Genomic DNA, 15,985 nt, shown 5'->3' with positions numbered 1-15,985 from the left:
AACACAAGCACATTTAAATTGAACTCTAAAATAAACCGGGAGCCAATGAAGACTCTGGAGCAACGGAGTCACGTGATCAAATTTACGTTTCCCAAAGATCAATTTCGCAACAGTATTTTGAATCAGTTGCAATCTATAAAAACAAGTTTATATGGTACTAAGGTAGATAACATTGTAGTAATCGAGGCGAGATAATATAATTGACTGAACTAATATGAAAAAATGACAATGATGAAAGAGGTGTCTGACCTTCCTCAACAAACGCAGGCTTATTATTGAAGTTGCTTCTCCCTCATTGCTTGGTGGCTATCAGCAGTGGAAAATTATATATAGAGAGCAGTACTGGATTTTCATTTTACAAGCAATTACCCCTTTTGGTTAGAACAACAGTGTGGAATAGAATACTATCATCCCTGTTCCTGTTTGTTCAATAAAATTTAGAGTTGTTTGAATTATGATATCATTACATAATTGATGCACAGGTTTCATTTTTCACCTTGGCTTTAAGAAGGTGTCTTCTGCAAATGTCAGGTAAGCCTCAAGGAGATGAAGTGCATTTTTTGAACGAGCAGCTGATTGAAGTGGTGACGTTGAGCATATAAAGTCTCTGAAGCAGATGTCGATATCATCAGACTATGACTATTTAGCAATCATTTGATCCTACACAGCAGATTAAGTGTTACTACTATTATTTATCATTTCTATAGCATTGAAAGGTGTATGAAGTGCTGTACATTTAACATACAATAGACGGTCCCTGCTCAGAAGAGCTTACAAGCTCATTTGGACAGACACAGAGGACATCTCAGGGTTGGGGAGATTCTGGCAGAAAAAATGATATAATGGGTATAGGTATCTGACAGCAGTTAGTGGGAGTTAAGAATTGAAAGTAGTTTCAAAAGTGAGTTTTAGCTTGGATTTGAATACTGCTAGAGACGGAGCATGATGTATTGATTCAGGCAGCTTGTTCCAGGAATACAGTGTGACAAGAAAGAAGGGACCGAGTCTGGAGTTGGCAGTGGAGGAGAAGGGTACAGATAAGAGGGACTTGCCTGATGAACGAAGTTCACAGGGGGGGGAGGGGAACATAGAGGAAGATAAGGGAAGTGAGATATTAGGGGGCTACAGAGTGAATGCATTTTGAATGGATTAGAGGGGTGAGAGATGGATGTGCAGGAGGCCTGAGAGAAGTACATTGCAGTATCTAAGCTTGAGTTGATGAGATTGTGGATAAGGGTTTTTGTAGTATGTTCAGAGAGGAGAGGTCAGATTTTGGTAATAATAGAGATGAGGAAACAACAGATTTTGGCTGTTTGTTAGATCTGAGCAGAGCAGGAGAGGAGTCAAAGATCCCTCCAAGGTTGCGAGCTGACGAGACAGGGAGGAGGAGAGTGTTATCCACAGAAATAGAGAATGGCAAGAGGGGGGAGGTGAGTTTAGGCAGAAAGATATGGAGTTAAGTTTTAGCCATATTCAGTTTGAGATGGTAGTGAGACATCCAAGCAGCAATGTCAGATAGGCAGGCTGAGATTCAGGCCTGAATTCCTGTAGAGATATCTAGTGTGGAGAGGTAGATCTGGGAGTCATCGGCATAGAGGTGATATTGAAAACCATGGGAGGAGATCAGTGTACCAAGAGAACGAGTATATAAGGAAAAGAGGAGAGGGTCCAGGACAGAACCTTGAGGAACACCAATAGACAGAGGGATGGCAGCAAAGGAGGATCCAATGTAACATACACTGAAAGTACAATGGGAGAGATAGGAAGAAAACCAGGAGAGAACAGAACCCTGCACTCCCAGTGAGGACAGCATGTTGAGAAGGAGGTGATGATCAACAGTGTCAAAGGCAGCAGTCAGATTGAGAAAGATGAAGGTAGAGTAGAGGCCTTTAGATGTGGCCAGGAACAGATTGTTAGAGACTTTAGCAAAGGCAGTTACTGTAGAATGGAGAGGACGAAAGCCCGATTGAAGCTGGTCAAGAATATTATGAGAAAAAAGGAAATCCAGGCAATAGGGGGATGCAGGGTCTAGTGAGGATATTTTGAGGAGGGGTGAAACTACGGCATGTTTGAAGATCAGGAACTGTAGCAATGGAGAGCGAAAGGTTGAAGATGTGACAGATGGGAGTGATTACATTTGGAGTGCATTAGCAGCAGCATTTGAGCTGCAGTAAATGATTACTGATTGTGGCTCTGGGAGAGAAGGTGAAGCAGTCAGGTGTGCAGGTGGCATTCTCATCCATCCTCCCTGTCAAGGGTAAAGGCCAGGGCAGAGAAGCTTGCATCCTGGAGATGAATGCGTGGCTACATGGATGGTGTCAATAGCATTTTGGTTTCCTGGACCATGGGATAATCTTCCAAGGGTGCTGAGCAGGGATGGTGTGCATCTATCAAAGAAGGGAAGAAGTGTCTTCGCCAGCAGGCTGGCTAGTCTATTGAAGAGGGCTTTAAACTAGAAGTGATGGGGCAAATTCCAGGGTGAGTATAAACCCTCAGGTAATCACTGAATACCTCTACACAGATGGGAAAAGGGGGCAATGTCTGGAAAGCAGTATATACTAATGCTCAAAGTATGGGAAACACGATTCTGGATCTAGAAGCTGTGATAGAAGAAGATGAGTTGAATTTAGTGGTGATCACGGAGATGTGGTTCACAGAGACCCATTACTGGGATGTAGTTATATCAGGCTATAATCTGTTCAGGAAAGACAGGGTAGGAAGAAAAGAAGGAGGAGTAGTGTTAGATGTTAAAGATCATATTAAAGCCACACAATTGCAGGATCTGCAGGGCAAGGAAGAGGCACTGTGGATAAATTTGGAAAGAGAGAATGGTGAATATATTTACATTGGTGTGATATACAGGCCTCCTTCACAGACAGAAGAAGTAGATAGAGATTTAATAGTAGACATTCAGATCTGAAAAAGGGGAAGTCTTGCTAATAGGTGATTTTAACATGCTAGATGTTGATTGGGGTATCCCTAATGTGGGGTCTTCTAGAAGTAGGGAGATCCTGGATTCTCTACAAGGAGAACTGTTCCAGCAGTTGGTAATGGAACACATACGGGATGGGGTCATATTGGACTTAGTGCTTACAAATGGAGAAAGTGTTTCTGATGTTACAGTGGGTGATCATCTGGCATCCAGTGATCACTGCATGGTACAGTTTAATATCAAAATGGGTATAGAAGGCCTCATTCAAAAGCAAAGGTTCTAGAGGCTTTAAAAAACTAACTTTGTTTTGATGAGGGTTTACATCAAGAAATTATTGTCCGGATGGGAATGTCTGGAAAAAGTGGAAATGCAGTGGGCAAAACTGAAAGGAGTGATTGTAAAGGTAACAAACCTTTTTGTGAGGCAAGTAAGGAAAAGTAAGAGGAAAAGAAGTCCACTTTGGTTCTCAAAAGTAGTAGCTGAGAAGGTAAGGAATAAGAGGTTAGCTTTCATAAACTACATAAAAATTGCAGAAAGAGGAAGACAGGCAAAAATATCTGGAAAAGTTAAGAGAGGCTGTTCGTGTAGTCAGGAAAGCAAAGTTGTAAATGGAAGAAAAAATAGTTAACATGGTAAAACGGGGAGACTTTTTTAGATATATTAGTGATAGGAAGAAGTGCAAAAGTGGCATTGTGAGACTCAAAGGTGAAGGGGAGGAACATGTAGAAGCTGATAAAGAAAATGGCCAAATTGCTTAACAAATATTTCTGTTCTGTGAGTTCCCGGCTGATGTGCCGGGAACAGGACCGCAGAAGACAAACGTGAATAGGGATGGAGGAGTAATAGACCTGATCGATTTTCAGGGGTTGTGTTCATGAGGAGCTAGCTAAAATAAAGATAGACAAAGTGATGAGGCTGGATGGTGTATATTCTAGGGTGCTGAAGGAACTTAAGTTCTGGTAGCTCTGCTGACTGATCTTTTCAACAAGTCTCTAGAGTCGGGAATGGTACCGGAGGACTGGAGAAGGGCGGATGTGTTCACTCTCCACAAAAGTGGAAGAAAGAAGTAGAGAATTACAGGCTGGTAAGTTTGACTTCTGTGATAAGCAAATTAATGGAAAAACTTTTAAAACAGAGAATGGTCAAGTTTCTGGAATCCGGTAGATTACAGGACCGGAGGCAACATGGATTCACTAGAGGTAGGTCTTGTCAGACAAATCTGATCAATTTCTTTGACTGGGTGACCAGAAAATTGAATAGAGGATGTGCGCTAGAAGAGGTGTATTTAGATTTTAGCAAAACCTTTGACAGTGTTCCACACAGACATCTAATAAATAAACTGAGTGCCCTTGGGATGGTTCCCAAAGTAATGGATAGGGTCAAGAACTGGTTGAGTGGAAGGTGACAGAGGGTAGTGATCAATGGTTACCAGTGGTGTGCCTCAAGGTTCTGTTCTTGGGCCTGTTCTTTTTAACATTTTTATAAACGATAAAGCTCACTACACTCTTTATAATCACTAATTCTTATTATGTTTCCCTCATTTATTAAAGTACCTGTAAATTGTGCTGAGCTCTATCTTTATGGAGAGGATGCGGTATATAAACGTGAGGTTTAGTTTAGTTTAGTAAGACTTGCCTCTTTGCGAATGATACCAAAATCTGCAATAGAATAGACAAGCTGGATGGTGTGAATAACATGAAGAAAGACCTGGAGAAGCTTGAAGAAATTTGGCAGCTAAAATATAATGCTAAGAAATGCAAGGTCATGCATTTGGGCTGCGAAAACCCAATGGAATAGTACAGTTTAGTGGGTGAAGAACTTATGTGCACGACAGAACAGCGGGACTTGGGAGTGATTGTATGTGATGATCTTAACGTGGACAAACAGGTTGAAAAGGTGACGGCGAAAGCTGGAAAGATGCTAGGATGCATAGGGAAAGATATAGCTAATAGGAAAAAGGAGGTATTGATACCTCTGTATAAGACTTTGGTGAGACATCATTTAGAATATTGTGTACAATTAAAAAAGATATAAAAAGGATGGAGTCAATCCAGAGGAAGGCTACTAAAATGGTATGTGGTCTTCATCACAAGGTATATCAATATGTATACTTTGGAGGAAAGGCAGGAGAAGGGAAATATGATAGAGAAATTTAAATACCTATGTAATGCAAATGTGCATGATTCGAGTCTCTTTCATTTGAAAGGAAACTGCAATAAGAGGGCATAGGATAAAGTTAAGAGGTGATAAGCTCATGAGTAGTCTAAGGAAATACTTTTCTACAGAAAGGGTAGTGGATGCATGGAACAGTCTCACAGAAGAGGTGGTGGAGACCAGTGGCATACCTAGAATAAGTGACACCCGGGGCCATCATTTTTTGACACCCCCCTCATCTGTATGAAAAACATGATTTTTAGTAACAATCCATACGTCACACATGAATTTCTAGGAAAAGGCAGCATCTTACATTCTGCAGTGAGCAATACATCAATAAACCCATTGTAAAACTAAACAAGCCAGACTAGTACAGATCAATCCTACACAGTCAATCCTATCCGAAAACCATGTCTTTTCAAACACACAGAACATAGAAAACACCTTTGCCTAGTATGTAATCACAAACTAACTCCTCCCCCTTTTACAAAACTGTAGTGTGGTTTTTAGCCAAGGTGGTAACAGCTCAGATGCCAAAGCTAAAAAACACTCTACAGTTTTGTAAATGGGAAGACAGAATAAAAATACTTAGACAAAGGTTAAACTGAAGCACCAAGAAGCTGGACTCTGCATACAATGCAACATCACAGAAACAGCGATGCATCTCACCTAAAGCAAAAAAAATAAATAAATAAATAGAATTTTTTTCTACCTTGTCTTCTCTGGTTTCTGCTTTCCTCATCTTTTTGTCACTCTCTTCCTTTCATCCACTGTCTACCCTCTCTCTGCCCCTTCTATATGGCATCTTCTCTTTTTCTATTCCCGTTCTAAAAATTTTATGCATCCCCCTTCCATTTCTCCCTTCACCCCCATTAGTCTGGCATCCATCTTCCTCCCTTCCCTCCTCCAATGGTCTGGCATCTCTCCTCTCCTCTTCTTCCCTCTCCCACAGCCACATGGTTTGTTATTTCACTCTCTCCTTTCCCTTCCCCCCACTTCGATCAACATCTGCCCCCTTTTTCTCCCTCCAACTCAATTCCATGCAGTATCCTTCACGCTTCCATACCACCCCAACCCCTTCACCACCCCACCCCAACCTGTTCTCACCCTTCACTATGATTCCATACCACCCTGACTCCCCTTTGTCACCCTTCACCATGATTACATACCACCCTGACTCCCCTTTGTCACCCTTCACCATGATTACATACCACCCTGACTCCCCTTTGTCACCCTTCACCATGATTACATACCACCCTGACCCCCCTTTGTCACCCTCCACACCCTTCCATACCACCCTGACCCCCCTTTGTCACCCTTCACACCATTCCATACCACCCTGACCCACTTTGTCACCCTTCACCATGTTTCCATATCACCCTGACCCCCCTTTGTCACCCTTCACCATGATTCCATACCACCCTAACCCCCCCCCTTTGTCACCCTCCACACTCTTCCATACCACCCAGACCCCCTTTGTCACCCTTCACCATGATTCCATACCACCCTGACCCCCTTTGTCACTCTTCACCATGATTCCATACCACCCTGACCCCCCTTTGTCACCCTCCACACCCTTCCATACCACCCTGACCCCCTTTGTCACCCTTCAGCATGATTCCATACCACCCTGACTCCCTTTCTCACCCTCCACACCCTTCCATGCCACCCTGACCTCCTTTCACCACCCTACTATGCTCCTTTCTTTTTCCATCCCAAAGGTCCTGCGATGACTGCTTCTGTTCTGGATGGATGAGGTAAGTGACGTTGGAGGGGGCTGGGCCGGCAGACACAGTTAGTTGTGGCAAGAACCCGTGATGACTGCGGCTGCTGGTCCACCCCCCCCCCCGACGTCACTTGCCTCTTCCAGAACAGAGGCGGTAGACGGCGCAGTCATCGCGGGACCTTCGTTCACTTCAGCTCGGCTGCCGACTCTGCTCTAAGTACAGCAGCTGTGCTGAGGTGTCGTTTGGAGCAGTGCGGGAGGTTCTGGATCCGGCCGGCTGTGCACCCCCTTGGAGCGTGCACCCGGGGCAGATCACCCCCCCCCCCTTGGTACGTCACTGGTGGAGACAGAGACTGTTTCTGAATTCAAAAGGGCCTGGGATAGGCATGTGGGATCTTTTGGAGAGAGAAAGAAATAATGGTTACTGCGGATGGGCAGACTAGATGGGCCATTTGGCCTTTAGCTGCCATCATGTTTCTATGTCTCTTTTCTAAAACAAAGAATATTTATAGTTGACTAGCTGATGCCCCGGCGTTGCACGGATATTTAATTATAGCAATAACACTGTAAATGGATTCAAATAAAGATACTTTATAGTGGTGAATGAAATTATTTTTTTACAGCTTTATAAAAAGTACAATATTCAAATTATAAAGTGAAATATTTGACAAAATGAATACAATACAACTAACACAAAACTTGATTATAAACAACATTTTTAGTTTCACCTCCAGGAGCAAGAACATATACATTCTTGGGTGAACCCACCCTTGAGCAAGCAACATAGAGTTGTCCATGGGAAAAACAGGGGGATCTTAAATCCACTCCACAGTATGTAATAGTCTGTCCTTGTGATTTGTTGATTGTGATAGAGAATGCAAGTCTCACTGGAATTTGCAATCTCTTAAACTGAAAAGGAATATCTGTTGGAATAAGTGGTATCCGCGGGATAAATACGGTTTCACCTTGTCCCTTTCCGGTTAAGATAGTCGCTTCAATTACATTGGCCAGTAACCTCTTTACACAAAGCCTTGTGCCATTGCAAAGTTTTGGTGGGTCAAGGTTGCTAAGTAAAATAACTGGAGATCCCACAGCTTTTTACATTTTTTCCATTGACTTGAATGAGTGAAATCAGATTTTCTGTTTGTAGCTCCGCCCATGTGTGCAGGTGGGCCGCGAGACCCCCAGAACATATCACCCCAGGTAGTGAGGGATCTGCATACCAAGTTTCGTTCAAATCGGTCCCACAGCTTTTTACATTTTTTCCATTGACTTGAATGGGTGAAATCTGATTTTCTGTTTGTAGCTCCGCCCATGTGTGCAGGTGGGCCGCGAGACCCCCAGAACATATCACCCCAGGTAGTGAGGGATCTGCATACCAAGTTTCGTTCAAATCGGTCCCACAGCTTTTTACATTTTTTCCATTGACTTGAATGGGTGAAATCTGATTTTCTGTTTTTAGCTCCGCCCACGTGTGCAGGTGGGCCGCGAGACCCCCAGAACATATCACCCCAGGTAGTGAGGGATCTGCATACCAAGTTTCGTTCAAATCGGTCAAGCCGTTTTTACGTGATCGCGGCACATACACACACACATACATACACATATACCTCCGATTTTATATATATATATAGATAGATTAAAGACAATTTAGTAGTGTTGTGTACCACTTTAATTAGTTTGGCTTATACCAAGGGGCATTTCAGTTGAATATCCTGATAATGCTGTCAGGGTCAGATTCTACAAATGGTACCGGTATCGGCGGTCACCTAAAAGATGATCGCTGATTGAATATCAGTCACACAATTGCGCCATTTGTAGAATTGCGGCTACCTCAATAGGCACCGGAAATGTAGGCCAGGATTTTCATGGCAACATTTCTGCTGCCTATGTTTGACTTGAATCATGTCTGCGGCAGCGCCTAAGGACATCTAAGGTAGTTTCCAGCATTAGCCACACCTATTTCAACTTTAGGTGCCACCATAAACATGATCTAGGAGCCTACATTTTTGGTTTTAAACAATTTTAAGGTGGCTTTTAAACAGCTTTGCCTAACTTTTGGCACTGTTTATAGAATATGGGCCTCAGTGCCAGAACTTATCTGGATAGTGGCAATATTCAGTCTGCTATCCAGATATCTTAGGACAGCATTCTCTTCAGACAATATTCAGCAAGTGTCAACCAGTTACTATCTAACTAGCAACGCTGGCATTTAACTTAATCCAGGAACCTGCCAACAGAATATTTCTCCCATACTTGTGTTGTTTTGTCATTTGTAAAAAGAAAAAAAGAATTGTATTTAATTTCAATTGTACCATTTTTGTGCAGCTTAAAGTAAATACATCCCAACTTTTTAAAAAAGTTCCTTCCTCCCAACTCCAATGGTTTTATTTCATTTTCCTCATCCCATAATACTAAGGTGACCGTATGTCCTGTTTTGAACAGGACCATCCTGTTTTTAGATCCCCTGTTGTCCCCACGCACAGCTTCGGGACGCCGAAATGTCCTGTTTTCAGAGACAGCGTCCCGAAGCTGTGCGTGGGGATAATGGGACAAGCGATCACTTCCCTTCCTCCAGCACTGAAGCCTGCCCCCCCTAACTGGCCCCCGCTGCTGCTACCTACCCACCGAAGCCTGTTCTATCGCGGCTTCAAATACACCCTCCTCAGACCATCGCCTCTGCCGCCCGCCGCAACTAAAGCAAAGGAAGGTCCAGGAACCAGCCCACAAACCTTCTTCCTGACGTCAGAATTGATGTCGCAAAGGTTTGTGGGCTGGCGCCTGGACCTTCCTTTGCTTTAGTTGCAGTGGGCGGCAGCTGCGGCGGACCTGGGGGGGGGGGTGTTTGAAGCAGCAGTAGGCCAGGCTTCAGCGGGTAGGTAGCAGCAGCAGCGGGGGCCGGTCTGGGCGCGGGGAAGGCTTTGGCTTCGGCGCTGGAGGGAAAGAGGGAGACAGGTAGGCTGGCTTTAGCGTGGCAGGGAGGGAGGTAGGCTGGCTAGCTTCGGGGGAGGGTGGTGGGACAAAGGCTGGAAGGCAGTGAGGGGGACATAGGAAAGAGCACTGGAAGCACTAAGGACATAGGAACAGGCACAAAGGACATAGGATGGAGGCACTGGGGGCACTAAGGACATAGGAAGGAGGCACTAAGGACATGGGAAGAGGCATTAAGGACTTGAGAAGGAGGCACTGGGGGCACTAAGGACATAGGAAGGAGCACTGGGGGCACTAAGGACATGGGAAGGGGCACTAAGGACATGGGAAGGGACTGACAATTAATAGATGTCCCGTTTTGATGAAAAAAATAAATGGTCACATTACATAAGATTCACCTCACACCTACTTAATTGAAAACGGGAAGAAATATCTGTCTTCTTTCATACTAGTTAGCAAGAGAAGGGATTGGAAAGGATGAAGAATAATGTGAGAGAGATTTTTTGTACAGAATGGGTGATGGGAATTTGCTTCTTCCATTTTAGAGTCTTAGATGCCTGAGCCAATCAGGGCCTTAGGCCCTTCCCTGTGCATTACATGGTGCACTGGGGAGGGGCCTAAGGCCCGCATTGCTGACAGTGGCCGGCTTAAAGGTATGGAGGGGCAGCAGGCCAATGGCAGGAGGGAGTATGCATCCTTCCTGCCATACTTAGGTTCGGTGCAGGGGGGAGCGATGGCAGGAGGGAGTGGGCATCCCTCCTGCCATTTTTTTTAGTTCAGGGAGGGAGGGGGCGCTGTTGGGAGGCTTTTAAAATATTTTTTTTATTGGGCAGATATTTTGCGTGTGTAATACATGAAAAATATCTGTGTCATTGCATAAAAAATATGAAAACACAAAAACAGGCAGACCTGTCGGTAACAGTTACCGACAGGTCTACAGCAGTTGGGTTTTAGGATCGTAAAACCCGATGCAAAATAACCAAGTAAATGTAAGTGAATCAATTGCTTGGCTATTTTGCATGGGGTTTTACTAATTTGCATGGTCGGATCGGAAAATGGGTGATCTAGGGGAAAAACACGCGGAGGGCCATTTTATGAATCGGGTTGGTTAGCAGTGATCGTTGCTAAACCTGTGAAAACAGGTTTAGCGATGATCGCTGACTTTAGTGAATCTGGGCCTAAGACTGTGAGACAGTTAGGATATTTAAATGTACCTCTTCTCACCCACAAGGAACCCAATTGGTTCAGAGTGACACACTACCTCAGACTCCAGTTATAAACACAAATGACATGAAAACATTTTTAAAAAGAAATGAAATGAAATAAGGGGATTTCCTTTTGTTTCAAAGGAGAAAGCAAATGTTGCCAAAGAAATTACCTGCTTCCTCAGTGTCTTTATCTCAAGGAACATTTTGTTCATTAAAATAGTTTGGGTCTGATATGCAGCCAATGACTTCGTTTTCCTTGTGGACAAATTAACACACATAATTACATATATATATATGTATACATATATAAAATCAGGTGGAGGTCAAATTACAAATAGTGACAGAGCTACCAAGTTACCCATTTCAAGAGGAAGATTTTAGGCCAATTCTGGATTTTTGACAACCTTATTCTGGTGCATTATCGGACTTTCAGAACTTATTTCAATGGGTGGAATCTGAGTTGCATGGTCCAAAACCAGTACTAATTTAAATACTGCAGCTGCTTTCATCTTAACAAACCATACAGAGCAGGTTACAACAAAAAACATTTATTGCAAACTAAGAACTTCAGTATCAAACCACCCACCCCATCCAATCCTAACCTAACATGTAATCCTCTTCACTATTCCTATGTTTTGAGTTGTTTCCTTAAGACACTAGTCAAAATGTCTAACCCCTGAAGCTAGATAACTTGGCAACTCTGTAGTGCCTTCATTTTCTTTTTTTAATTTTCTTTTTCTAACATTTCAAATTTTATAATCACTTCAATATATCCACGATAATGAAATTTCAATAATATAAGAAAAAGAAATCAAAATATCAGGAAAAAAAAATCATCTTGAGGCAGTCTACAATTTGTAGGAAATAGGATCCAAGATACATAGAAATAATCAATAAGGAAAAAAAAAGTTCTCTGAAGGCTTTCCTATATTCCTGTCTTAGCCTGATCACATCATTCTCTCCCCATTGGAGAGACACAATGACACCTTAATCTACTCTTTAGCTACAAGAAAATCCAAAAGCTGTTTAGGGTCAAAAAAGATAAAAGTTAAACCCTCAAGTAAAACAATATAAATATAAGGAAACTTCAATACAAAATTGGCCCCCAAAGCAATCACTCTTGGTCTATAAGCCAAGAATGACTGGCGTCTCTTTTGTGTGTCTCTAGATAAATCAGGAAAAATTCAAATATTTCAACCTATAAACTGCTGATTAATATTCCGGAAATACAAACACAAAACATTATCGTGATCCAGCTCCAAAGCAAATGTTACAATTAGAGTCAGTCTGTGGGTAACTATTTCAAGAGATGATTCCAGAAAGATAATTAAGATCACCATCAGCTCTGGTCTCCCTGAGGTCTCAGCATCTCCCATTTCTTTCCCAGAAACATGCTGAGTTTTCACAATTGGTAGAAGTGCTTCATCTGGTATCTTAAGGACCTCCTTCAAATATTGTCTCACCAAGTCCACTGCTGATATCAGATTAGCTCTCAATGTTAAATCAAATGTTATGCTCTTTCCCTGGAAAGATGGTCCTAAGCTCAATTTCCCAATCACTATCAAGGGAACCACACTACAGTCGATCAGTAGCATTAAGATCCTAGGGGTTGTTTTTGATCATAAACTAACCTATCACGACCACATTAGTAGTATTGTCAAATCAACTTTCTTCAGACTATGCCAAATTCGTTCATTTTCGAAATTCTTATGTCCCATGTCACTTAACACATTAATTCACTCACTGGTAATCTCAAAAATCAATTATTGTAATGCTCTATTTAAGGGAATAGCCCAAAAAGAAACCAGACATTTATAGATTATCCAAAATGCTTCAAATAAACTCATAATGAAAGCTAAGAAATTCGACAATGTGACACCCCTCCTTAAGAAAGCGCATTGGCTTCCAGTTGCTCACCGCATAACATATAAAATAAGTCTGCTAACTCTCAAATCTCTTCTTTATAAAACTCCTGCCTTCATTCATAGATTATTGATTCCCCACACTCCAACAAGATTACTTAGGTCAAATGGCCAACATTTATTAATTGTTCCCTCTCTCAAAAATATTAACACATGGTGGCAATTAATCTTCTCTGTCACAGCCCCCCAAACATGGAATTCCCTCCCTATTCATTTAAGGGAAGAACGCAACCTAGACAGATTCAAGAGCAAGTTAAAATGCTTTCTTTTTAAAGATGCATTTGACTGCTAGAAAGCTAGATTAGGAGCCTCAATTGAATCCTATTTCCCAACTTATCTGAAATCCACCGCTTTCACCCTTCCTATTGTTTTTTCCCCTACTTGTCTTATTTACTATCAACAACTTGTATTTCTTTCCCCATTTCTTCCTTTTGTTTAATATGTTTTGTCAGGTTAGTCTTATTCGTTTGTTTTTTTCACCCCAGAAATTTGTAATTTTACTTTTTTGTACATCGCTTAGAATTTTGAATAAGCAATTAATGAAATTTTTAATAAACTTGAAACTTGGGACTTGGGAAAATTTAAAAATCTCAAATTATTCCTTCTGAACCGATTTTCCAAATATTCCATCTTTCGTTGGGATAAGGTCTTATCTTTCACCAAAGCTATTCCCAGATTCTGTACCTCCTCCACTTTCTGCTCCAAAGTTGTTACTTTCTCCAATTGTCGAACTAAGCCTTGGGACTGAGATGCAATTTGTTCGGAAACATTTTTCATTTCACCCTCCATTTTAACCACTCTTTTCAAAAAAAGAGGAATCTAAGTTCTGTATAGTATCCCAAAGCATCTCTAAGTCTATAACAGCTGGCTTCTTATTTTTCACACCTGCAGAACTTTCGGAAGGATTTTTTCCCCCACATACCCTACTCAGTTTTAGCTGGATCCAAAGTCTTTGGAGTAGATACCCTCCCCGACATGCCTCGCTATGGGGAGGAAAACTCTATCGGAGAGAGGTTCCCGGACAGCAATAGAGAAGCTTGAGTTCCCTCCAAGATTCCATGCTGATACTCTCTATCTAGTAGACTCTTCCAGGCTGCAGGGGGGCCCACTCTATTCTCGAGAATCAATGAGATCCTGTTGCCGCTGGTGCAATTAACATGTGCATTTGTGCGTATTGCATTTGCGCATAAGATATAACCGATGTGGGTCCAGTCAGCGTTCTGTAATTCCTCCAAGGTAGTTTGTTTCATTGGGGGTACTTGGCTAACTGCTGGGACTCGGACTTTCGCCGTTCCCTTTCTCTTGCCCATTTTCAAGGCAAGAGAACCGATGTGCTCACCACCGTGGAGCTCCAAAAAAGCCGACCTTTCCAGTCTCTCAGCATAATGCAATCTTGAATCTGTGGAGGTGTAGTGTCTTCATTTTCCAAACAAAATAGTCATAAATTCTATAGTTAGGACACCTCATTTAACAGGTAATTAAATTGCATAAATCTCTTTATTGAAAATAGGTCATGGAAGGGGAATGAGTATGTGCCAAATCCTTATCCCCCTATCTCACTTCCTTATTTTCACATCCTGCCTGTTCATTCTTCATATGTTTGAATTCCAGTATTTTCACTTTTGTGTGTTTGCACTCCACTTTAGCCCTTATATGTATACTGTGTGGTGATAACTACTGCCCAGGTGGGTACCTACCCACCTAGATATTAGACACACTTTCTCCATTTGTGAGTTCTAACTCCAGTGTTGCCACTTTCTTTGTAGGTTCTATCACCATTGGTCTAAGCCAAACACCCAGAAAAGCATCCATCTCTCACTAACTTCTTTGTGTTTCTGCAGATGGGACATTCCAATCTGCATCTAGTAATTTGAAATCCCCTAGAAACAGCATCTCTTTCATACCCAAATTTTGGATAACCATTACCATATCTTTTTTTCATTTTCTCTATATAAGTTGGAGGTCTGTCAATGACATCTACATAGATGAAAGATCCTTCTCTTTCCAATATGATTCATATTGCTTCCTCCTTTTCCCAAGCCCCCTGCACTTTAATGTTGTTTTTAGCATTTGGCACTGCTCCTCTATCTGTTCAGATATCTTTCTCTTTTCTAAAAAGATTATAGGCATGTATGGCTATATCCCATGGAACTCATTGAACTACATCTCTGTAAAAGAGGCAGATTTTAATATTTTTGCTAACATTAGGACTTGCAGATCTAGAACTTTGATGCTTAGACTGAGTTTTTTTGCTCAATGGTTTTGATCTATCTATTATTATACTAGGTAACAAAATGTCAAGTTTTTTTGTTCCAGGGTAATAAGTGCTCTTTCTTAGTTACCTATGCCACAAACATATAGAAAATGGCTATCATTCTCCTCAAACTTTGCTTTTGTGATCAGGATATTGATATTTTGAAATTTACCTTTTTTTTTTTTTTTTTGCAGAACATTCTAAATTGATTCCAAGCTGAGTAAACTTAGGGGCCCTTTTATTAAGGTACAGTAGGGTATTGCTGCATGGAAATCAATACCGCAGGTGCGCTGCATTTGCTACTGCAGTGAATAAAGATTTACTGCATGGCAATTCAGGCAGTAAGACTTACCACACCTGTGGGCAGAGATGGCTGGAGGAAGGAATGTGTTGTGTTGTGAGCATACCCATCCACAATGCACTGGTGCACTGTGGTAAAGGCATGTAGCGCTTCTTACCACCAGGTTAGTGCAGGAGCCTTTACTTCCTCCAAAAAGGCAGGTGGTAAGGGCTTTTCATATGCACTGTTACAGCAGCATGTGTAAGTAGAAATCTGCCTCTCAGCAGACATGTCTATGAGCCATGATTTTTTGACCTGTGGTAATTTCTGAACTAATGTGGACCAGAATCGGTGGTAGGTGCATGCTACACTAATTTTGCCATAGGCATTAGTAACAGGGCCCCTTAGAGCAGCGGTCTCAAACTCAAACCCTTTGCAGGGCCATATTTTGGATTTGTAGGTACTTGGAGGTTACAGCAGTGAGGCGGGAAATGTTTCAGAACAATGGTAACATACCATGGGCCTCAAAATAGTACCTGGCGGGCCACGAGTTTGAGACCACTGCCTTAGAGTAACTT

General features: G+C 42.1%; 1 protein-coding gene across 1 annotated transcript in view; it reads right to left on the bottom strand.

The window, feature by feature from the left end:
- Positions 1-2,178: 2,178 nt before the first annotated feature.
- The window catches only part of LOC117359684, a 210,815-nt gene continuing 197,008 nt past the window's right edge, over positions 2,179-15,985 (bottom strand). Inside the window, exons 10-11 of the mRNA XM_033942900.1 lie at positions 11,122-11,206; positions 2,179-2,193 (exon numbers count right to left, since the gene is read on the bottom strand). Of these exons, the coding sequence (XP_033798791.1) occupies positions 2,179-2,193; positions 11,122-11,206 (100 nt within the window). The remainder of the gene's footprint in view (positions 2,194-11,121; positions 11,207-15,985) is intronic.

This window comes from Geotrypetes seraphini, chromosome 4, assembly GCF_902459505.1.
Source record: "Geotrypetes seraphini chromosome 4, aGeoSer1.1, whole genome shotgun sequence".
NCBI lineage: Eukaryota > Metazoa > Chordata > Amphibia > Gymnophiona > Dermophiidae > Geotrypetes > Geotrypetes seraphini.
This window is presented reverse-complemented; position numbering and strand designations above follow the sequence as displayed.